This window comes from Talpa europaea, assembly GCF_964194135.1.
Source record: "Talpa europaea genome assembly, chromosome: 1".
In the NCBI taxonomy this organism is placed as follows: domain Eukaryota; kingdom Metazoa; phylum Chordata; class Mammalia; order Eulipotyphla; family Talpidae; genus Talpa; species Talpa europaea.
The window spans coordinates 127075850-127101224 of NC_140073.1; the positions used below are offsets into that span (position 1 = coordinate 127075850).

The 25375-nt window shown below is 36.6% G+C and overlaps 1 protein-coding gene across 1 annotated transcript in view; it reads right to left on the reverse strand.

Annotated features, from left to right (window-relative positions):
- HECW2 (HECT, C2 and WW domain containing E3 ubiquitin protein ligase 2) overlaps nucleotides 1–25375 on the reverse strand; it is a gene marked incomplete at both ends in the record, with an annotated part of 211556 nt that overhangs the window by 37815 nt on the left and 148366 nt on the right. The window contains 3 exons of the mRNA XM_084247786.1: nucleotides 1020–1140; nucleotides 17555–17664; nucleotides 18981–19064. Coding sequence (XP_084103912.1) covers nucleotides 1020–1140; nucleotides 17555–17664; nucleotides 18981–19064 — 315 coding nt within the window. The remainder of the gene's footprint in view (nucleotides 1–1019; nucleotides 1141–17554; nucleotides 17665–18980; nucleotides 19065–25375) is intronic.

The following is a 25375-nucleotide window of genomic DNA, read 5'->3' on the forward strand; positions in this document are numbered from 1 at the left end:
GGAGTTTATAATTGTGCTTAATTTAATTTTTAAATTACTGAGTTTTGAGATTCCCTAAGTGACAGATACAAATGAGTGATATTCGCCGCAGCCCCACTTAATCTACTTACGATAATGACAAAGCCAGCCTTAAGCATATATCAATTTGCCTTTCATGCAAATACTCATGGAAGGGAGGATGATAAGGAGGTGAGACACTTGACAACTTGATCATCAAGACTTTCATAAGTGAAGCGTGAGAAAGGTAAAAAGCTCAGGCAGGTACGGTGTTTTGAACTGTTGGCAGTTATTTGAGGCGAGTGGAGGCTGTGAATTTAATAAAGCAAGCCTGCATGGGGAACAGTGTGTGGGGTTGCTAGTCTGGATGATTGTCTCAGGCACCCTGGGTCATGGTCAAGAGTGGACCCTCTTTCCTCTGTCCCCTCTCAGGTAAACATGGTACTCTCTAGTGGGGACATGAAATAGAAGTGGAAGTGGGGATGAAAGAAGTATGGTAAGTAGGAAGTGAAAATAATTCTAGGTCAAACATGATGGTGTTTTAATTTCCCCATTTAAAGAAAAATGGGTTAAAAGGGGCAGAAATAACATTCATGGCAAATTCCTTTGGACAAGTGAAGTTTATTTCACAGAGAGAAATAAAGCTGAACATTATTCCTATACTCAGGTCAGATGAGGAGGAAGTAATGGGCAATATAAAACACTGTGATAACCTTTTAATCATGAATAGACTATAAACCAACTATACTTTTCTGGAGGAAAAAAATCCCCTTTATTTTTTGGCCTGTACATTTATATGGAATGTGGTAATCTCTTTACTATTTATTTCAAAAGCTTCAATTGTATTGTGCATAACTCCAGGACGATGTTCTAGATGATCTTGTAATTTACACATGCCAAAATAAGTACGCTGCCTAAAACAAAGGTTGATCATTCTCAATAACAACTTCTTCAACTCCCAACTGTATCCTACCACGCTTTCACCATCTGCGAATTCTGTGGTTTGTATCATGTTGACTTACTTTAATTTCCCTGGACCTTGCCCGTATCCTTTAGTCTCCAACTTCCTGTAAAAGTTCCTTAGTTTGGCTTCAAAGTCTCGCTTGTATGGGGCTGGAGCTCGGGCATTGGCACGCTGAGTACCTACAGCAAACCGCAAAAAAAGGAGGGTCTAGGTTTATGCACTGTCCTGTATGTTCATCACATCTCCATGGAAAAAGATTACTGTGGGGTTGAGATCATCATCAGCAAGTTTAAGGAGGCAATACTTTTAGTTCTTACACCTTTACTTCTCCAAGTTTAATATTATAACAGAGCCTAACTAGAATGTTAGCTAACTAGGATGTTGTGGCATTTTAGAAGAGGATAAGAACCCTGTTTGAATAGTTAAAATAATGCTCATGTGTTAGTCAAATATGTTCCCTTTTTTAGTCCAAGTTAATATGAGTCAAACAGAGTTACTCATGTCTGATGATAACTGTTAGGGTGGAATATCTTTGCTTGCTACTGAGATGATATCATGGCAATAAGACAGGAAGTTACAATATGAAAACTATGTGGCATGTTAAGTAAGAATAGTGAATTTTCAAGCTTCATTCTATGAAAAATACAAACTATAACTAAGAATTGTTTCAGATACATAATTCCCTACATTTCACATTTGCACAGTAATCTTGATAAATCTGGCCTATGTTTCCTGGTTGCCAAAGAATAAGTAATACTGATATTTGTTGCCAAATACTGTGCCAAATACTGTGATTATCTACAGGTTTTGTAAAGATGTTTAATATACCATTTAATGACAAGTATCACTAATCATATGAAAAAATAACATACTTTATTCCTCTTTCCAAAGAAAACTACAGTTTTGTATCACAAGATCACTAATAAACAAGGCAGACACAAAGCTGGTGATGAATGTGGGAGTCAGACAAAGAAGCATAAAAAAACGCTGGACATTTTCACTAAATATTTCAAAATATAATTAAAAGAAACAAGAAAACAAAAATTTTGAAGTCTTCTGTATTATTAAATATTTAATGAATGAATCAACGAAATGATTTTTATTCACTGCTAATGCTTTGTTAGGCTCAGCAACAGATGATTCAAGTGAATAAGCTGGGGTTGCTGGACTGAATACCTTAGTTAGGAAGACAGAAGTAAACCACATTAAACAAATAGAGAATAATAAAGTCCTAAAGTAGTTGTAATACAAGCTGTGAGATGGAGGGGACAAAACTATGTCCTGGGACTATATCCAACTCTATTGATTTATTTTGCTTGTCATATATTTTTTTAAAGGTTTTAAATTAACTGCCGACAAACAAAAAATCGGGAGATTCCAAGTTTTAAAAAATCCAGATTTTCTCTCACACATTATTTGAGAACTCTTGCAACAACTGGCTTGCAATTCCCTGGGGGGTATGGGTGGGCAGTGACTCCATTAGATAAAAATGTGCCACAGTCACTCAATGATGCTGGTTGCCTGTGCTCCCTCCAATTTTACATGTGAGATCAGTGTTACAGAAAAGTAGTGTTAGGGGGAAAGGATGTCCTAAAGCTAATTCCATACAGGCTTTGTGGACTCCACCCCCACCCCAGGCCAAAGCCAAAGACACTGGGAACTCCAAATCCCATCACCACCAAAGGGAAGGTGGCTGGGACCTGAGGGTGGGGTTAAGCAGCCAGGTGGATATAAAAGGCAGACACGTGGGCTTTGGGGGTCCCCCATTTTGGCTCTCCGCCAGCTTGCAGCGTCTGGCCAGCTCTGAGAGTGACTTTGGGTTTCCAGGTCGACAGATTGGGTAGGACGCATTAAAGACTTTATTTCCCTATTTTCTCCCTGAGGTGTACATTTTCCTTATTTCCTTTTCCCTTGTAAATAAACCTTTTATTAACCATTTGTGTGTGTCTGTAGTGGAGTATTAATAAGTCCCTTGTAAGCGCGCGGGTGAGGACCCACAGCCAGGCAACCCACTCAATATCAGGGCTGCCCTATAACAGCAGCACTAAAAGAGGAAAAGTACAGATTGAGGAAAAGACCTTAGGAAGGAGAATTTATAGGAACCAGTTCTTGTAAGCAGGGAAGGATCTATATGGTATACTGGAGCAGGGCAGTAAGAACTGGAATAAGTATTGCATGCACGTTGAGAGGACGCGGAGGAGAGCCCACCAACACTGAGGAGGAGGCGTGTGCTGGGGAGCAAGTGGGAAATGTAATTGGTCAGAAGGTTGGAGCCAAATTATGAGAGGAATTTAAAAAAATCTTGCTGAGGCGTTTGGGCATGATGCAGTGAGCAGTGGGCAGTCTTTATAGATTCTTGAGCAAGAGACTAACAGACAAGTGGTGTTTTATTAAAGAAATCATTTTCTGAGTGTGTTGTACCGATTAAAGGTGGGAGAGTCAGGAGTAATTGCAGCGATTAAGGCCCTGAGGGGATGTGGGCTAGACAGGAGGTTGGTGACTCAGAGAAAGCTTACCACTTGAAATAAAAAAATGGTAACAGTAGATAAGAAAGGAGAGACCAGGAAGCTCTGACAGTCACACACAGCTCCTAAAACAACAGCTATCATTTATAGGGAACCAGGAAAAAGACTAATTATAATAAAGTAAAAATCAAAATCAGCAAGCAACTATAAACCAGAGACACACTTGGGGGGGAAGAGTAGGGGAAGGAGGGAGAAGGATCAAAACAAGGAGGGTGGGAATTGTATGGGGACTATAACCAAGATGAAAATGCATACATTGTGCAAAAATGAAATATGATGTAAAAAATATATAAAATTAAAAAATAATAATAATAAATAAATAAAAGAACAAAGAGTAAGAAATTAAAACTGGAATTGAAAAAAAAACAGCTATCATTTATTAAGTGTCTGCTGTGCACTGGGGACTGATCACTTTACACAGGGGATCTTGGAAAAGCCTCACAAAGATTCTAGGCAGTGGGCATTGTTATTATTGCCATCATTAGCTTTTTGTAACTAAGGAAACTGAAGTCATAGGCCTGTGAATGGTCTATATAGGATTTGAGCCAGGTTGATCTGATGCTAAAAGCAGTGTGAGAAATGGTGCTGGTGAACAGGGTCATGCTGAGTCTTTGTAGATACTGATCTGGAGATGCAGCAGTTCAGGTGGACATATTCTACAAGCACCTGAATGTGCTACCGGAGATCTGGTGAGTGGCCAGGGCCACTCATGGGTCCACCAGCTGATGAACATATAACACTTGTGCACAGCCTATTCCAGGAGAAGTCCTTCTCAGTGGTGGCTACTGCTGTTATCAGAAAACATCTACAATGTGAAGTAAGAAAATTACTTCATGGTAGATTAGTAAGGAAGATAAGTAGATAAGTAAGGTAGATAAGTAAGGAAGAGACACAGGTAGTTCTGATGGTAACAGAGAGACAGGGAGGGGGATACTAAGGACACAAGGGAATGTTTTGAGGTTTTAGGAATGAATTTTAATAAAACTGTTTATTGATCAACATATGCCTGCATTATCATGAATCTTTTATCCAAGGAACTAACAACTATACAACTACAATAATTTTATGTCACAAGGGAAACAATAAATGTAAGCTTAAAAGATTAGGGATCCTAAGCAGTGGTCTCAATCTTGATGGTACTAGAGTTGCTTAGGAAGCATTTAGAAATGCCAGTTTTCAGGCGACACCCAAGATGAATTACGTCATGTGGATGGGATCCAGGCCTAAGTGTTTTATGCAGCTTCCACATGATCTAAAGTGCAGCCAAGGTTGAGAACCATTACCCCCTACAGGAAGGTCAAGTGCAACCAATGAAACACCTGGGCAGCTTCCAGGGACCACCACTGGGAATGCTTCCTGTGGCTCTGAAAGGCACTGTTTGCAGCATGAAGGAACATGATCTCAGGAACACAAGGCTGCTCTCTTGGATGGCTGAGGACCAGGGCAGGGCCACACAAGTTCATTTCAGGTATGGCAGAATAAAGTCAGTGCTGCAGTCTGAGGAACTGCAGTCTGAGAAAAATGAGTCTAGAAAACGCAAGGAGCTCAGAAAACAGCCCTAATGAATCTGTTTTCAAGAGCACAATCATTGATAGGGAAGAGGAAAAAGAACAAAACACTAAGTGAAAATCTTTCAGGACTCAAAAGGAATCAGGATTCTTTAAAAGTTATTTACTTTTAAAAAGAGCAGTACATATACTATTGCTGCAAAATTTGAGATGCTTCAAAGGATGTGGGAAATGCCATAATGCGTTCCATCAATAATATCCGAAAACATTAATAGACACTTAAGAAAAATGATCTCTGCCTCCACTTATACTTTAGGTAAGGGATTCAATTATGCAGACTGGAGAAACTGTTAAATAAAAAAAATTATTTTGCTAATAGTTTGATTATGCAAAAAAAATCATCACATATTACTTTTATGATTTAAAAATTACAGCAAATTATGCTACTGGCCCTTGTCAAATTCTGAAGGAACGTCAGGTACTACTGCCAAGATATTCCAGGACAGGAATGTTATTTCTACCTTGGAAATCAAAAATGATCTTAGAGGGCCAAACTAATAGAATTGTATAGCAGCCATAACTGCAAAAGAGGTTCTAGGACACAATACTTTCACATAGAGAGAGTGATGTCATGGTCTTTATAGTCTTACAAAGTCAGATTACAAAAGGTCAATGTTACATATAGGAAGTGACTCAATGAAGGGCTGACTTCATAGGTAATCAGCATTATGTAAATTATTTGCAGGGAAAAATGCTCAGTAACATATTAGGGGTTCTCCCCTTATTTCTAGCTAGACCTCTACTCCCATGTAGTGTTACACTATGTCCATACACTGTTACCAAATGGCATAATCATGTAGAAACTAAAGATTTCCACCAGATAAAACACTCCTCCTGGATTCTAAAATTCTTGGCATCGAACTGCTAAGTCTGGGTCCCTTTTGATTTGGGGTGTGCTACCTGGAACCTAGATTGCTTTGATGTCTAGCTTTCATTCTGCATTGGAGGGGGATGGTGCTCAGTCTAATCCAGCTGAGGTTCTCAAGGACACTTCATTCCTGGTTCACTTTAAAGAAAACAACAAATTGACTTTTAAAAAATTTTTTTACAGTTGCTTATTAGTGAATGAGACTAAATCATCAAATATTACAATAATTTTTGAGATACTCCATCTTCTGGAACATAGGTCAACAAATGGAAGAAAAAGGACAAGCACCTCCAAAATAGCCAGCACAAAGCACAAATACTGAAGTCCTCTTATTGCATTTTTGCTGTATTCTGTAAGAGTAGTAAAAAAATCCTCAGATCATTACTTTGAGTTTGCTGATGCTCCCATTTACATATATATAATTTGATAAACGGATTTCTCAGATTCTGGCAAATTAGAAGCAATATATTAAAAGGGGAAAGCTGAAACATGTGACAATGGCAGGCACCTCTGACAGCATTAGGGGTGGATTCAAGGAGGCTAACAAACACAGAAAATAAGCAGAGGCAGTATTGGCCTTTCCTTCAGTTTTGGGAATAACAAGTCCTTCATTCCCACATCCCAAGGAGCAGCCTTCATTTATATTATCTAAATTCCTAGATCATCTTTGTGGGATTGAGAAAAGAGAAGGGTCAGACACTTTTTCGGAAAACAAGTATAAATTACTTCAGGGGCTATGGGAAAGATGGAGGAAAAGAGACAGAGAAAGGGAAGGAGAAGGAAGGGAGAGGAGAGAGACAGAGACTTGGGACTGGCAGAGAGGGAGGAGCAAATGGAAGAGGAGTAGGAGGGAAAGGCTACAGAATGTTTGGAAAGAGCAGCTGAGATAAGTAGCAGCTAAATGCTATTCTTAGGAGGGAGAAAGGAAAAAAGGGATCTTTAAGGAGTCTCACTGTATGTTGGGAAGAGAATTCCCTCTAATATCCCATGCTCTTAAGATAACCTTCAGTAAAGTCCCATGTGGCTCATCAGTGCTCTAGTCTGTTTCACTTCTGGAACCAGCTTCCAGATAGTGTCTAGTCAAGTAAATAAAACTCTGTATGATGATTCCCCTCAAACCAAGAAACAGCCTCAATACACTATGCATAGGGGAGCTGGGAGAGACAAAATGTATGTGAGTTTCAGCAAGTGATGGGTTAAATAAATTCTCTGACACTTAAAGTCATAGCTTTGGTTACGTGGAAAAGTTACATAAGTGAGCATATCTCCAACGACATTAGATAAATTAAGTGTTACTGCACTTAAATTCCTAGAAATGTGCAGCCACAAAAGGTCCTTGAATAAACTTCTGGGTTCCATATTTGGCATAGTAAACCATATAGTGTTTGGAAAGATCTTTTCTTTCTGGCATACCTAAGATCAAGATTGGCATTATAACAGTCCTAGAAAAACAAACTTTGACATACCAAAATTTTGACAAATTTTAGGTGAGCACTCTAACAGCTGCAAAAACCAATGAGTCAAAGTTTCCAAAGCCCCTCTCTCCTCCATACTTGAAAAAACATGTAAATGTGCTTGGCATGAGGGGAAGTGTGGAAAGTTTACAGGTTCCTAACATTTTGCATGAAGATCATTAAAATTCATCACTGTTGTAATTTTCACAATATTATTCTCACATGACTAAAAGGCATGAAATTCTAATCACGAGGAGGCTCACACCACTTAAAAAAATCTATTTGAATGTTTTCACAAAAAACATGAAGAATAGTGGTAGAAAGAGAAGCTATATTTCTTTTTCTTTTTTTAATTTCTTTTTCTTTATTGAGGTAACATTGGTTTACATATTTTTCTCAGAGAAATAGAAGATTCCTGCACAGGGTAAATGAGGCCATCTAGTCCTGCCCTGGTATCATGTGGAATTAGTTATAGTTACTCCCATTGATATCAGGCAGCACAATCCAATTTTAAGATCAAATAAAACCTACTGAAACAGAATAGGCTAAAAATATGGAGATCATTCTTCCTGAAAATTAAAACCACCACAAACACTGCTAGCAATTTAGATAAATTTGGGCTCTACTTGTCTTTGGAAAATGTTTAACTCTAAATCTGCTTCCAGAATGCATTTTATTAGTCCCATCCATTACTCATGTACATTTGTGATGCTGAATGGAAAAGAAGTAAACTTAGTCACCATTTAGAATGTTCATCCAGTCTCCAAGAGCACTTGCAGTGCTTGAAAGGAACAGGATCTGGTGATCTACTTTTCTCTCAGGGAGGATGGGTCATAGAAAAGATCTGGAAAGAAGAGCCTTGACTACAATGAGCAATAATCCATACAGCTTCACTTCTCTAACCATAGAGTGTCAGGTAAAGAGACAAATATTTAAATTTCAATATAGAGATCTGGGTTGGTGAGCAAGTGGAGAATCAGGGGACACATGTCACGAACTCCTGGGACATGTTCCACTACTTGCGGATCCTAAATTTGCTCAATTTTCACAAGAAATAGGCCTGGCCTCTCTGGGAGCATCAGATGAAGATGTTCAGAAACTAGCCACATGCTATTTCTTCACAATTGAGTTTGGCCTTTGTAAGCAAGAAGGGCAACTGCGGGCATATGGAGCAGGACTGCTTTCTTCCATTGGAGAATTAAAGACTGAATCCTTGGAGCAGATTCTGAGATCACCCATACCAAGAGGAAAATTTCTACAGATTTTGGACATTTCTTCAGTAAAGACTACCTGCAGAAGGCTTCCTCAGGAGCCAGAGGTGAGCGGGGGAAGTTCGCCCACGCCAGACCCCCTCTGGCCTGCAGTCCAAGCCCAGAGGGGAGCAGGAACCCACCGCCGGGGCAGACCAGGCGCAGAGGGGAGTGTGTCCCTACATCGGCATTTTAGAACAGGGACCTTTCTCCAGTAAAGACTGCTTGAAACTGACAGATGACTCCTGGAAGAACCAGAGGGGAACAGAGAAGCCCACCCAAGATGCCGGCCAGTCCCAACTACACAGTGTCCCAACGCATACGGCAAATTAGAAAACAGACAGTAGGGAAGAGAAGAACCACACGCAACCTAGCAACTCTCCAGAGAAAAAGCACACCACAAAAAGAAAGCCAGCCCCCAGATTGCAAAGACAATAACTTGGAAGAATTTCTGAGCCTTCCAGAAAGAGAATTTAAAATTGCCGTGATTAAAAAACTAACAGAAGTCATAAAGGAAAACAATGATAAGGGAAAAATAATCAACGATCAGAAGAATGCAATTGAGTCCCTAGAGAGGGAAAACAATGGTCAGAAGAAAGAAATTGAGTCCCTAAAGAGGGAAGTAAAAGAAATGCAGGAGATCAAAGAATTAATGGAAGAACTAAAGAATTCTGGGAAAAGCAATGAAAGCAGAATAGATGAAATGGAAGAACGAATAAGTAATCTTGAAGACATAGAAATAAAAAGAACCAAAACAGAAAAGGAAAGAGAAGTACGAAGGAAAAAGAACGAAGAAAGACTTCGGGAACTATCTGACTCCATGAGGAAAGGAAATATAAGAGTTATAGGAATACCAGAAGGAGAGGAGAGAGATGTAGGAACAGAGAAAATATTCAAAGAGATAATTGAAGAGAACTTCCCAAATGTGAAGAAGGAGCTGAAAATTGATATACAAGAAGCAAGAAGAACACCAAACTTCCACGACGAAAGGAAAAATACAGCAAGACACATAATAGTAAAGCTCCCAAGAATCCAGGACAAGGAAAAAATAATGAAGCTGGCAAGAGGGAAGAAACAGATAACATTCAAAGGAAAACCAATCAGGCTGACATCAGACTTCTCCGAAGAAACACTACGGGCAAGGAGAGAGTGGAGGGACATAGTCAACAGACTCCAAGAAAACAGATGCCAACCAAGAATACTCTATCCCGCAAAGCTCTCCTTCCTCTTTGAAGAAAGAATATGGACCTTTCCAGACAAACAGAAACTCCGGAATTTCATTGCAACTAAACCCCCACTCCAAAAAATACTACAAGGAGTCCTAAAGCCAGAACCTCAGAGGGACGAATAACAATGAAAGAAGGCCAAAAAAAAAAGTTATTAAAAGAATAAATAAATAAAATCAAAGGAAAGACAAACACAATGGCAAATACAGATGTTAACATATCAATAATAACTCTGAATGTAAATGGACTAAACTCTTCAATAAAAAGACACAGAGTTGCAGCCTGGATTAAGAAACAAAACCCAACCTTTTGCTGTCTCCAGGAAACACATTTAGCTACAAAAGATAAAAATAGGCTCAAAGTTAAAGGATGGAAAACAATCCTACAAGCAAATGGACCAAAAAAGAAAGCAGGAACAGCTATACTTATATCAGATAAAACGGATTTCAAACTCAAAAAGATAAAAAGAGACCCCAAGGGTCACTACATTATGATCAAGGGGACAATACTTCAAGAAGAAATAACACTCATTAACATATACTCACCAAACGAAGGAGCACCAAAATATATCAGACAACTGTTGTCCTCTCTGAAAACAGACATCAGAGAAAACACATACGTAGTGGGAGACTTCAACACACCACTATCAACAATGGATAGATCAACAAGACAAAAAATAAGTAAAGAAACTAAAGCTCTAAATAAGGACCTAGAGCAATTGGGCTTAACAGACATCTATAGAACACTAAACCCCAAAAAAACGGAGTACACATTTTTCTCAAGCGCACACGGATCATTCTCCAGGATCGATCACATACTGGGGCACAAGACAAACATCAACAGATACACCAAGATTGAAATCATATCAACCATCTTTTCTGACCATGAAGGCATCAAACTAGAAATAAACCATAAAAAGAAGGCAAGGAACTTTCCTACCTCATGGAGATTAAAAACCACACTACTGGAAGACCACTGGACTAATGAGGAGATCAAAGAAGAAATTAAAAAATTTTTTGAATTGAACGACAAGGAGGACACCAATATCCTAAATGTATGGGATGCAGCAAAAGCAGTAATAAGAGGAAAATATATAGCAATAGAAGCTCACATCAAGAAACAAGAAAGAACGCAAAGAAACAACCTAATCTCGAAGCTCAAAGATCTAGAAAAAGAACAACAAAAAAACCCCAAAACCAGTAGAAGAAAAGAAATAATAAAAACCAAAGCAGAAATAAATGAAATTGAAACTAAAAAAACAATCCAAAAGATCAATGAAACCAAGAGCTGGTTCTTTGAAAAAATCAATAAAATAGACAAACCCCTAGCCAGGCTCACAAAGGAAAAAAGGGAGAAAGCACAAATAAACAGGATCATCAATGAAAGAGGAGAAATCACAACGGACACAGCAGAAATCAAAAGAATAATCAGTAACTACTATGAACAGTTATATGGAAACAAGTTCAACAATCTAGAGGAGATGGACAAATTCCTACAACTCTACAATCACCCAAAGCTAGATAAAGAAGAAATAGAACACCTAAACAGACCAATTACAATTAGCGAAATTGAAATGGTAATCAAAAACCTCCCCAAAAACAAAAGCCCAGGACCTGATGGATTTACAAATGAATTCTACCAAACATTCAGAGACGAATTAGTGCCTATCCTTCACAAACTCTTCCAAAAAATTGAGAAGGAAGGGACAATACCAAACACGTTTTATGAAGCCAACATTACACTAATACCAAAACCGAACAAGGACAACACAAAAAAGGAAAACTACAGGCCAATCTCCCTAATGAACACTGATGCAAAAATCCTCAATAAAATTTTAGCTATCAGAATCCAACAATGTATCCATAAGATAATTCACCACGACCAAGTTGGATTCATTCCAGGGGCACAAGGATGGTTTAACATCCGAAAATCAATCAACGTTATCCAACACATCAACAAAAAGAAATATAAAAACCATATGATAATATCAATAGATGCTGAGAAAGCTTTCGACAAAGTGCAACACCCATTCATGATAAAAGCCCTTGAAATTCTGGGGATACAAGGAACATACCTCAACATCATAAAGGCCATCTATGACAAGCCAACAGCCAGTATCATTCTCAATGGTGAAAAGCTGAAAGCAATTCCATTAAGATCTGGAACAAGACAAGGATGTCCACTCTCACCATTGCTTTTCAATATAATACTGGAAGTCCTAGCCAGGGCAATAAGACAAGAGAAAGACATCCAAGGAATCCAAATAGGAAAAGAAGAAGTCAAACTATCACTATTTGCAGACGATATGATATTATATATAGAGAACCCCAAAAACTCCACAGAAAAGCTAATTCAACTCATCAATCAGTTCAGTAAAGTGGCAGGATACAAAATCAACACGCAAAAGTCAGTAGCCTTCCTATACACAAACAATAAATCTGAAGAAGAAGAAATCAAAAAGACCATCCCTTTTGTTATTGAAACAAAAAAAATCAAATATTTGGGAATAAATCTAACAAAAGAGGTAAAGGACCTATACAAAGAAAACTATAAAACACTGTTAAAAGAAATAGAAGAAGACACAAAGAAATGGAGAGACATCCCCTGCTCATGGATTGGAAGAATAAACATTATTAAAATGGCCATCCTTCCAAAAGCAATATACAGATTCAATGCTATTCCAATCAAAATTTCAATGTCATTCTTCAAAGAAATAGAAAAATTATTGATGAAATTCATATGGAATCACAAAAAACCCCGAATAGCCAAAGCTCTCCTGAAAAAAAAAGAAGGAAATGGAGGCATCAGACTCCCAGACTTCAAACTATACTACAAAGCCATAATCATCAAAACTGCATGGTATTGGAACAAGAACAGACATACAGACCAATGGAATCGAATAGAAAATCCAGAAATAAACCCACAGATTTATGGTCAACTAATCTTTGACAAAGGAGCAAAGAATATGCATTGGAGCAAAGAAAGTTTGTTCAATAAATGGTGCTGGGAAAACTGGGTCGCTACATGCAAAAGAATGAAGCTTGACCACCACCTCACACCATACACAAAAATCAACTCAAAATGGATTAAAGAACTAGACATAAGACCTGAAACCATAAAATATATAGAAGGAAATATAGGCGAAACACTACGTGATTTGCACATCAAAGACATCTTTACAGACACATCACCCAAAGCAGTGATAGTGAAGGCAAAGATAAACAGCTGGGACTACATCAAATTAAAGAGCTTTTGCACAGCAAAAGAGACAATAACAAAAACAAAGAGAAACCCCACCAACTGGGAGAACATTTTTGCACCCAACACTAATGATAAAGGACTGATCACAAAAATCTGCAAAGAGCTGATGAGACTCAACAACAACAAAGAAAATAATCCAGTCAAAAAATGGGCAGAAGAGCTTAAAAGAAACTTCTCTGAAGAGGAAATGCAAATGGCCAACAGGCATATGAAAAAATGTTCAACATCACTTGTCATCAGGGAAATGCAAATCAAAACTACCATGAGATACCATCTTACACCAGTGAGAATGGCACATATTAAAAAAACTAGCAACAACAAATGTTGGCGAGGGTGTGGAGAAAAAGGAACTCTTCTGCACTGTTGGTGGGAGTGCAAACTGGTCCAACCACTGTGGAAAGCTGTGTGGAGATTTCTGGACCTACTAAACATAGAGCTTCCATATGATCCAGCAATTCCACTCCTAGGTATTTACCCAAAGGACACAGAAACATCAATTCCAAAGAACACCTGCACCCCTATGTTTATAGCAGCACTGTTTACAATAGCTAAGCTTTGGAAACAACCCAAATGCCCAAAAATAGATGACTGGATCAAGAAGATGTGGTACATATATACCATGGAATATTACTCAGCATTCAAAAAAGATAAACACATGCAATTTGCAGCAACATGGATGGCGCTGGAAGGGATCATGCTCAGCGAAATAAGCCAAAAAGAAAAAGAAAAATACCGGATGGTCTCACTCATAGCAGGAATCTAGAAAACTTAAATAAGGGACCAGGAAAATGAATAACTATAAGATAGTGAAAATCAAAATCAACAAAAAACTATGAACCAGAGACACTTTTAGGGGGGTGGGAGGGGAGGGATGGGGGTCAGAATGGGGGGGCTGCAATTGTATGGGGAATATAACAATAAAATTTATTAAAAAAAAAAAAAAAAAAAAAAAAAAAAAAATAAATTTCAATATAGACATATACCAGATGATTTGACTTATATATGGAGTGTGGAGAAATAAAACAAAGGAACAGATAAGACTAAGCCAAAACAAACCCTAGAAATCTGACTATAAAATTGAGGCTACAAAAAGGGGAGGGTATTATATGGGGAGTAAAGAGGGGAAGGGGGCCCAATAGACTATGGTGGAGGATTATGGGTGCTTTGGAGATGGGTGTGATGTGGCAACATCCCTCTGAAGGGGTGTGAATTTGTACCTCTAAATCATAAACAATGTCATATATCAACCTTACCTCAATAAAAAGTAATACAATAAAAAGGCCTACTCACCCCCAACTAAAACCATGTAGGAAGACCTGCAGCTATCATTGCTATATGATATATAGGCAAGTTGTTAAAAGATAAAAATCCCCAAAGTTTGCATAACAAGATGAATTTCCCTCTTTTTTTTCATTGTTTCTATGTGTTAGCTGAACCTACTGTATTCATTTCATAGTATGTAAATCAAACCATCATGTTGCACCTCTTAAACTTATACAGTGATGTATGTCAATTATTTCTCCATAAAACTGAAGAGCAAAAAATTATGTTCTTCTGAAAAATGTTCACACTATTGCCCTCTTCATTCCTGCCAGATGACATGAACTTTTTGCGACCACTGAACGACAAAATATAGAATGACCAAAAATAGACCATGAAGTCAGTATGTTCCTAAGTTAATTTGTATTTTATTCATTACAGAGCATAAAATACTTGCAAAATATTGCATAAAAAATAAACTTCATTGTAGGTTCTAGCTAAAAAAGACTAGGGAAAATAATTATCTAGGCAGCCAGCTCTGCAAATCAGTAATAAATGGATTCATATATTTCCAATATTAATGGTTCAAAAATTGACTATACGTCTCAGCATCAGATTTTCAGAAAGAAAGAAAGTGGGATAAATTATCATTTAAAGGATGCTTGCTGTGTTCCAGACAGCAGACAAGTAATCACCTGTGATTACTCTTATGCCCATTTTACAGAAAAGGAAATTCAAGTCTACGGAAGGAAGTATCAGTAAATGACTGAAGCGACCTGTGAAGTCCATCAAATTTTCCCTTGCATCATTAGAGGCCTATATGAGTTTCTTTCCATCCTATATCATCAAAATAGGTGTGCCTACTTTGTTCCCAACTTGACCTGTGCTTATGCTTCCCATGGCCTGTCTTCCCACAGGTGACTGCTCCTCTTCACCCCATCCAGCAAATCACTCTCCTTCCAGCCACATCTGACCTCTGTGCACACACATGTTCAACTTTCCCAACCTGAAATCCCTCCTTAACTCTTCTATTTTGCTTTCTTCTCATTTTCATACTTCATGAAAAGACTATTATACAACTCCTGGCTTCCACTTTATATTCTACATCATTTTATAACTAGTCACATTCCAGTTTATGGTCTATTCATGCAAATTTCTCTGGCAAAGAATATATTTAACTTAATGATTTTCAAATCAAATGACCTCTTCTTAGACTTCATTTTTTATGAATCCTTAGAACATTCAGTCCTGTTAACCATTCCCTTCACTGAAGATACTCTTAATTCTCTTTCAAAATCCATTGACTTACTTGATTTCATTTTCTCTTCTACCTCAGTGCATCCCTTAAATATTAGACTTCCTAATGTCACCAATGTCTATATCATCTCCTTTCCAGGGACTTGTCCTCCCTAAATCCTCTAATCTACACTCCAGGCTTCAACTGCCACCTTAATTGTCTTTGAGTATCTCTAATTGGATGGCCCATTGATTCCTCAGCAAAACGCATACAAAACAATAATAATTTAAATCTTTCCCATCCAGTCAGATCTTTTTTACTTCTTAGTGAGTGGTATTACCATAAGTCTTAGTAGCTTAGGTGGTAAAGACATCAGAATCAGCCTGACTTTTCCATACCTGGACTCAAAATTGTGGTGTCTCTACATCCTACATATCTTTGGATTTAATTTGCTTTTCTCATTCATAACTATTCCAGTCCTTTATCATGTTAACTTGGGTTAGTGCAACAGCCACCCAATGGTTTCTCTGACTCCAGTCTTTTGTCTTCTAAAATATCTTCCATATTGTTTCTATACTGATCTTTATAAAAGGAGATATCTCTGTAAATGTTCAGTGGCTCCACATGGACTACAAAATAGGGATTTAATGATGAACCAGCCCTAACCTAGCTTTCCAACCTGAGCTTTGAGAACTTGACTTTACTTGTTATTTGTTAATTTGTTCTAAACCACTTTCATGCTTCTGTGATTTGCTTCTCCTACTCTTTTACATAGAATGTCCTTCCTGGTCCACCTAGAAACTTCTATTCATTATCCTTCAAGGGTCCCCTAATACTTGTTATCCTCATCTTTTCCCAAACACCCCATCTCCATCTTGAAGGGAGAATTGTTCCCACATCTGCGTTCCCATACATCTCTTTATTACAGGACTAACCACAGAGCTTTACAGAGTCATTTGTTGACTCACTGCCCCACCATGAATCCTTCAAAGGCACAGACTGATTATTCATCTTTAGAGCAAACAGGGTCTAATTCAGTGCTTGGATCATAGTTGGATGCTCAATAAATCTGTGTTAAAAGAACAAATTAATAGACCTTTTCCTGTTTGAGGTATTCAATTAGATTATAGCTTCATTATCATAGCAATATGTGAAAATACATATTATATATCAAAGGACAGACAGTAGCTTTTAGTGACACATATGAAGTTTGGATTTCTTATAAAATAGTTTTAAATTCTGATAGTTGTTAAAATGTGTATAATATATTGCCTATAAGAAGGAAAATTATAATTGATGTTCTGTCGACATCATGACTATCTTCCTTTGAAAAAATTCATTTACTAAGCTGAATTTTCTCTCATTCACTCATTCATTCCTTTCATCCATTCATTCTTTCACTCATACCATATCACTTTCAAAGTATGGGAACCAAAAATTTTACTTTGTTTCATCTATCAATATGTTCTATCTGCTCATGAATCCCAGTGATCCTAGTTAATGTAGTCAGTGGCGACATCAGGGAAAAACCCTGCAAGTACATTAATTTTAATTCTATATAATTTCTTGAGAGCAGATATTTCTTTTAATTATTTCTTGAATCAGTCTCCTAACTAGAAATTTTTAAATCCAAAAAGCTAACAGAATTCTGTGTTCCAATACTCTCCAAGTTATACTAGGCATTACATAACGTAATGAAAAGTAAATTCCATATCTGAGTACATCAGACTGCTAACATTTACCCTTTGATGATGAGATGTCATTATCTTTCTGTCAAAATGAATTCCCACAGGAACAAGCCAATTTTAGCAGACAGAAAGCGTCCCACAAAACGTACCTGTGCTAACACTAAAGTGTCCCCTTACTTTCCTTTAGGAAGGAAAGAACAACTAAATTTAGGACTCACTTTTCAGAGAATTCATTGTGAGCAGCAGGTGAACTCACCTGGTGAATTCTGAGGAGAGGACACGGGGGAGCCACGTGGGGACTGACAGTAGCTGGGGTGGAGTAAGGCATGTGGAGGCACATATGACATTATCTCTTCTTCAAATAAACTGGGGAAAGACAAGAAAGAGACATCTACTTTAGCTGAAGAGGTGTAAAAAGGTCTTGCTTCCATGATAAGACACTCTTAGCTAACTAATTCCATCCAAGGTCCATTCCCATCCCAAAGGGAGCACCTGTCCCCTTTCTCCTGCAGGTTATCCTCAAGGGGCTGACTACTGTAGCTTTTGGGAAACCCACAGTTATGTGTCTGTTTTCCTATCAACTTTGGACAATGTGATTTTTGCCAACCTTAATATGTAAGTTTTACTTTCACTTTGAAAACAGCAACTGTGTTTTTAGATTTGGGGATAAGTTTCAAACACAACAGATAATGTTTACTGAGAACCTTTAATAAATACAAAAACATGCTCTATTTCTTCATTCTAAGAATTATATAACAGGGCAACAGCCTTCAAAGAGCTTAGCTATAATTGGAGAATTAGAAGCAAAATAAAACAAAACACCTCCTAAATAGGTACAACTACTAAATAATTAGCTCTCTCATTTTCTCTGGCTCTTAAATATTTTCCAAATGGTGAGAAATGTACACCTGCTCTTTATAGATAGATAAGTTTTCAAATATTTTTTAGCTCTACCATATAATACATAGAAACTCATATAAACAGCGATGTTCAGCAAAGTACAAATATTCTCAGCTATACTGTAACAAAGTATTTAGTACTATACCATCCAAAGAAGTCTTAACTAAGGACCAGTGAATGGTAATCATGACCTTCCTGTAATCATTTTAGTTTCAATAGTTCCAAAAGCAGAATCCTTTATTTTAAAAATAAAAAAATCCTTAGCTTTCTAGAAAGAAGTGAAAAGGCCACATTCTAATCAGTTTTGTATTAAAACAAACTTACTATTTTATCATCAGTCAAACAATGGTAGAAGCAACCTACTTCATATTGATTAACTGATAGACTTTCTGACCATGTAGTACACTAAGAAATGGCTCAGTATACCACAGTCAGAAGTCATCCCCTCGACTAAGAAAGTAACTCCCCCACCAACAGATCTTGTTCAGGTTCAAGTAAAAGTAACGGTAAAAGTAAAATCAAACAGATTTAAGAGAGATGTATGGGGAATATAAAAATAAAATAAAATAAAAACATTTTCTTGAAAAAAAAAAAAGAGAGAACTAATGCAATCTGAAATGAAGTTATCACTAACCCAGCATCTTACATATTCAATGTGAGTATTCTATAAGTTTTTAAGAATAAAGGAGACATTTTGAGTTTACCAATATTGGTATATTATTTTCTCCTAAACTGGTAATGACAGGAGACTTTCTATCCAAGAACTAGTGTTACATACATACCTCAGCAACATAACAAGATCTGCATCGCTTGAAAGACGCACCAATCCTGGGGTCCCTTCAGTTCGTATAAATTGGATCTTCTCCCTATTTAAAGAAAGAAACAGCTCAAAATATATGTGGTAGACCTTTGGAACATAACTCAGGGCTTCAGAGACCACTTAAAAAAACAATGGTCACAGATTTTTATGGTGTGGCAGCTACTGTATGATACCCTCGGGACGAATACACATTCAAAAGAGACATGGTCATGGTCCTCAACAGCACCCAGTTCAAATTATGGGGAGAAATCCTTTTCACTGTTTTCATTATTTTGCAGCCCAAATACAATTATAGATAGAATACCATTCAGGGCCTCCCTGGTGGTGCAGGGGTTAAATCAAGCTATCTGCAGCCACTGCCACATGAGTTCAATCCCCGGCCAGGGAGCTAAGCCACATGGCGCAGCAACCATCTCCTGTCTCTCCCACTGCTCTGCTCAGCAGTGTATTTCAGTAGATCTGCCTGTTCTGCATCTCACTCTGTCTCTGGTGAATCCTCTCACCCCCTACACCTCTGGCCTACACCCCAGTTCTTGTACGCATAAATAAATAAAATAAATCTTAAAAAAAAAAGATAGAATACCATCCAACCAATAAAATTCAGTCTGTTTTGAGTTAAAGTGTAGTAATATTAATCTATTTTCCTGAGGCTAGATACATTTTTACACAATATGTTAACATATGAATCATCTAATCTTTGGCATTACCAGATTTGCTTTTCTGTCCTTTACTTCCAGTAGCAGTGTCTCTTGCTCTCTCCTCTTACCTCCCTTGCTCTTTCTCCTTCTCCCCCTCTCTCTACACACACACACACACACACACACACACACACACACACACACGTATATGTATATACAAGGGTAGCTACTGAAATTCATATATATATATATATATATATATATATATATATATATACACTCAACACGAACAGCTGACATATATGCAAAAGAGAAAAACCAGCCTTTCTGCTTAAGGTAATTGCAGTTTGAAGGCTCAAACCAAGTACAATATTTTCCCTCAAGTGTTAAGTCACTTGTTTGAAGCACATAACAGAAGCCATATCTGGGCCTTGGGTGAATAATTTTTTTGATAAGAGATATAAAGGTTTGTTTCAAAAAGCTAAACTTGAGAAAAGTTATCTTGGAGAAAAAAATGAACACTAATTTAATCAAAGAAATGCTCTTATAAAGGGTCAGTAACAATATGCTTTGATCTTGAAGAATCAAGTTATCACCAACAAATGCACAGTTTATCTCTTTATTCTATCATCACAATAATCAAAAAGGGAGGAGAAAAATAATCTAAAGAAGATAAAACCAGCAAACAGACCAGCAAATTCTCCTCTACTCTAACAGGAGCTGTAAGAACAGGCTGCATGATGGACAGATAGCATGGTCGGCATTTTGGCCTGCACGTTTCCTGTGAATAAGGAAAAGATCATGACATCCTGAGTCACAAGGATGACATGGTGAGGAAAGGCAAAGGAAAGCCACTGGAGAAGAAATGCCAATTGGGAAACTTCCAGATAGTGACTATGAAACAATGAAGGCAACTGGTTTGATTCTTTAGGCAAAAATCCTGCTGAGGCAGTCTGAGATTCATTTTCTACCAAGATGGCTAATTTATCATAATGACAAACTATGAGTATTACGCTTCTGAAAACAGGATACTGGAACATGCCATCTAATGTACATGATACCACTAAGTACTATCTTAGGTTAATATTCATCCATTCGTTCAGTAAACATTTTCTAAGTGTCTTCTATGTGCTATGCATGGTCTCACAAACTGGGAATCCAATAGGATGTAAGACATAGCCCCTTTCTCAAAGCATTCATGGTACAATGGAAAAGGCAGTGGAAAAATCTAATATTATATGGAAAGATTTAAATTGTTTTATTCACTTAACTGAATACTTTTTAGGCCTTGCACACACTCCCAGAATGTACTTCATAAACTTCCATGAAGAAACAAAGAAACCTTTGCCTTAGTGACTATCGCAAGAGCAAATCAAGGCTGAGAAACAGAGAGATCAGCTGATCTCCTCAGAAACGACACCAGTCTTTTCTGAGAAAAAAAAAAAAAACAGGAACTGTTTCTTGGTTATCGGTATTTGCCCAATATAGACTAGTATTTCTCAAACTGGTATCCTTGTTCACTAAAATCGACATAATCTGGAGTTCTGGGAGAACTTTAAATTTTATGTTTTCACGCTGATAATCAAACTGCTAGTTTTGAATTAGGGAAGATTATTTTGGATAATCTGGATGACATTTATGACTGAACATTGATTGCTATGTGACTTTGCCCCCATATTTGCATTTGCATGATAGCTGGTGCCAAGAGATCAAAGATGATCTTTCTGCGTTGGTGAGCAGGCCCTTAGGTCAGCAGGGGCTTGATGATAAATATGATAACAGTGCCTGTCTGTCACTCATACACAGTCCTTTAGCAATTAAAATGATAAAACTTTTCTTTTGCAGTATTAATACACATAATGAAAACTATAAAGTGAGGCTAAGCAATGTTTATATAAATTGCCAGAGGCTAAAGAAAAAAACAAAAGAAATGAATTTTAAAACTAAATTGTGCATTTAATCAAATTAAAGTCATAAAGTCTTATTCTAAGAATGAAACATTTACAATAGGTTACAAATAGAAAAATGGGGGTAGGCTCTGCATAGGGTACACTGAATATTTATTTTTCTTCATTATGTATTTGGATGTACATTATTAATTGTCTCATCAAAACAATAAATCAGTAGGTAAAAATTAGCTGCTGCTAAGAAAAAAATAATACCCAGGATGTACATGATGGATCATAAGATGCAAAATCAAAATAATCAAATCAAAAACACAAAAAGTATAACTGTATCTTCCCACTGGCAATGGTGATTATTATTGATGATTTGACTTCTGAAAAATGAAATCTCTTCACATTAATATTATTTCAGTGTTATTGATTTTTTTTGTTTTTACTAGTTTATATGTCTCATGGTTTGTAGTTTATAAGAACTGTAAGGATAAGAAGTTTCTGCATATTAAACACTCTATACAGAACTATTTCATGACAAAAGTTAACATTGTAGAGCTACAATATTTCTTCTTTTAGAATAGACAATAAAAGATTTGGCTCCTAACAAATTCCCAGTGGTCTACTCAGGTCTGAATAGACATAACGAGTTTGGGAAATATTGTTAAAGAGATATGATTCTCATTAGGAGAACATTTGGAAGTTGCATTCAAATATTCATTGAAGTTTAAGTATTTATAGAATTAGAAGGAATCTGTGGCAGTCTTCTATTCTTTCTTTACTGCCTTTTCCTTAAGAAATTCTATTCTGTTTTAGTGGCTTATCATAAAGATTAAGTTTATATTCAAATATCATTTTACCATTCAACACTCTCTGCAGGATACACTTCTCTCTCTGTGACCTTTAGAGTACATTCCAGTATTTCCTCCTTTGCACCTCCACTCAGTGCTTGAAACTAAATATCTTGCTAACATTATCCTCAATAAAACAAAATTCTATATAAAACAAAACCATAGGGCCACTCAGGTACAACCCATGTTTAAAAAAATGAGTTTCTTGGGAGCAAAAGCTGTTTCTCTTTAATTTTTGTCTTCTTCAATTACTGTGCTGTGTGAAAAAGGAGTGTTCAATAAAATACAAACCAGGCACAATACCAGTTAATGCCAAAAATGACAGATTTGGCTCCTAACAAATTTTTGTGAATCCCTCAGTGGAATCAACTATCATGCTATCATTTTTGGTTGTGTCAAAAAGAAAACGAATCAGACGTCAATTATTTAATAAAACACAGCCCACTGGGGAAACACAGATAAAGAAGCAATCTTGTAATGAGAAAACTCATAACTGTTATAACAGGATGCTAAGTATACAGTGACAACCTCAGGAAAAAGTTGCTAGTTATTATTGTCGCTCAGATGCCTGCAATATTTAGACCTTTGTAACCACTTCCTCTAGTGCATAGAATCACTCCAGGAGATCAACTCTAGCAGATCATTTAAGGACAATGAACAGTCTCAAGACTGCATTCCCACAGAGAATATTCTCACCAGAACGAAGCAACACTTTGGTGAAGTTAAAGAACAGCATGTGATCAGAAACAATCGGAAGCAGCAAAGCCTCTAAACCACAAAGCTCTGCAGTGCAGACCCTGCACATACATAGTTCCTGTAGATACAGCTCAATAACACCGTGAAAATACATACATTCTAAAAAACTGCCTAAAAGCAATTTTAGACATATCCCATGACTTCTCTAATAGTGTAATAACAAAGAGGGAAAATGAACATTGATCATTCACACTCTGAACTAGTCACAGGACATGGTCTGACTGGGAGGATCGAGCTAAGCAAGCAGAAAGGTCAATATCCTCTGCACTTCTTATTACATAGGTTAGATTTGGAAATAGAGGTTCATTAGGGCAACACAATTCTTGTGGACATGTAAAAGTGACACCAATTAGGTACATGTTTAAGGGAAAAATTCTTGTAAATGGATATAAACAAATAAGCTCCAGGCTAAGAATTTAGAGTTACCTGATTTTTTGCTTGTGTGCTCATCTTGAGATAAGCATAGTTATAGTATCTGCTTCATAGGGTTGTAGGAAGGATTAAGTGAACAAAAGGAAATAAAATATTTAGCATGGAACCAATTATATAGTGACACTCAATTTTTAACTATTGAGCATATGATTACATAGATCTTTATTTATTACTTTTTTAATAGACTGTATGATCCACTGTAAGTAAAGCCAAACTGTTTGGCTTTTTTTTCATTTGTTTGTTTCTCTTTTCTGTTTCTACTTTAATCATGTTATTTATTTTGCTAATTCCACAAATATTTTTTGAGTACTACTAAGATATATAGTAGATAAGATGCTGCTCTCTGCACAAAACTGAAATAGTGCTGTGAGTACCAAAGACAGAATACATATGAAGGGTTTACATTTCTCATAATTCCATAGATAATGGGAAACATTATTCTCTATAAAACAAAACCAGTAAAAGGAGTTTAGTTATCACATGCAAAAACATTTGATTGTAAGATACCTGCCCTAAGGGAGGCTTAGCTTGAATCCTAATCACATCATTATTTGGAAGAATTCATATCTAGGATAGACCAGAATATATAACTAGAGGTTTGTGATTTCTTATGAATTACATATTTTATTGGCCATTTACTAGCATTTAGAAATTAAAACTATGTTATATGTACCTGTAGTTTTATTTTAAAATAAATAAACTCAAACCAAACCAATCAGTTACTGTGAAGCAATTAGAATAGACAACCAGTTAAACAACACATAAAAGGATAGGTAGGAATAGTGATATAAAATGCCAAGGCAAGGAAAATAAGAACTTGAAGTACCAATTTTTAGAATTTCTAGAAAATAGTACCACAAAAACCAGTACTTTCCTATGTCTTGGCAATCATTGTTAGAAGAATATATATACACATATATATAGTATATATTATAGCATATATTATAGTATAGTATATATAGTGTGTATATATGTATTATCTCCCAGCCACAACAGAAACAAAAACATATTTTGGTGAAACCTGGATAAGAAACATTCAGTTTCTAAATAAACAAGAAAATTTTATTGTAAGAAATGAAAGCGTTGATTATGTGAGAGTTGTAGGTTTCAAGAACCAGTGGACACCAGGAAACAGCATAGAGGCTCTGAGGTTAGGAGGGAGGAGAGAGGAAAAGAGATGATGTGGGAGAAACAAACATTTGAGTGGTATAAAAAAAATAGAGAATTCTAAATATTTGAATTTCATACAAAGTAACTTAAAAATAAAAAACAAATCCCCATTAAAACCTCAGTGTACTTACTTTTAACAGTTGAGAATATTATTCCAAATTTTATCTCAATACTCAAAGTAACGCTATATGCTAGAGAAATTTAGCCAAGTTTTTAAAATACATAATTGCTATGCTATCATTTCCTGATAATATATCTATATATCTATCTATATATGTATAAAATGGATTCTGTATCTCTATATGTGTGATTCAGTCAATGGAAATATAGTTATTTGCCTTTTGGGATAAAAAGATTTTGGTGATACCAGTAAGTTCCTAGCATACTGCCTATGAAACTGATTGATTTACCAAATATTTCTCAAACATCCACTCTATGAAATAGATGTGAAGTCCCGTGAGGATTAAAACATGGAGATATAGACATTGAATTCATGTAATTTGCACTTAATTTGGAATTTAAGTAGATAGGAATAAATATGGTAGAAAAATACAAGCCATTTAAAACATTTTAAACACATATTATTCTATTATGACATTTCTATTGTGCATTATA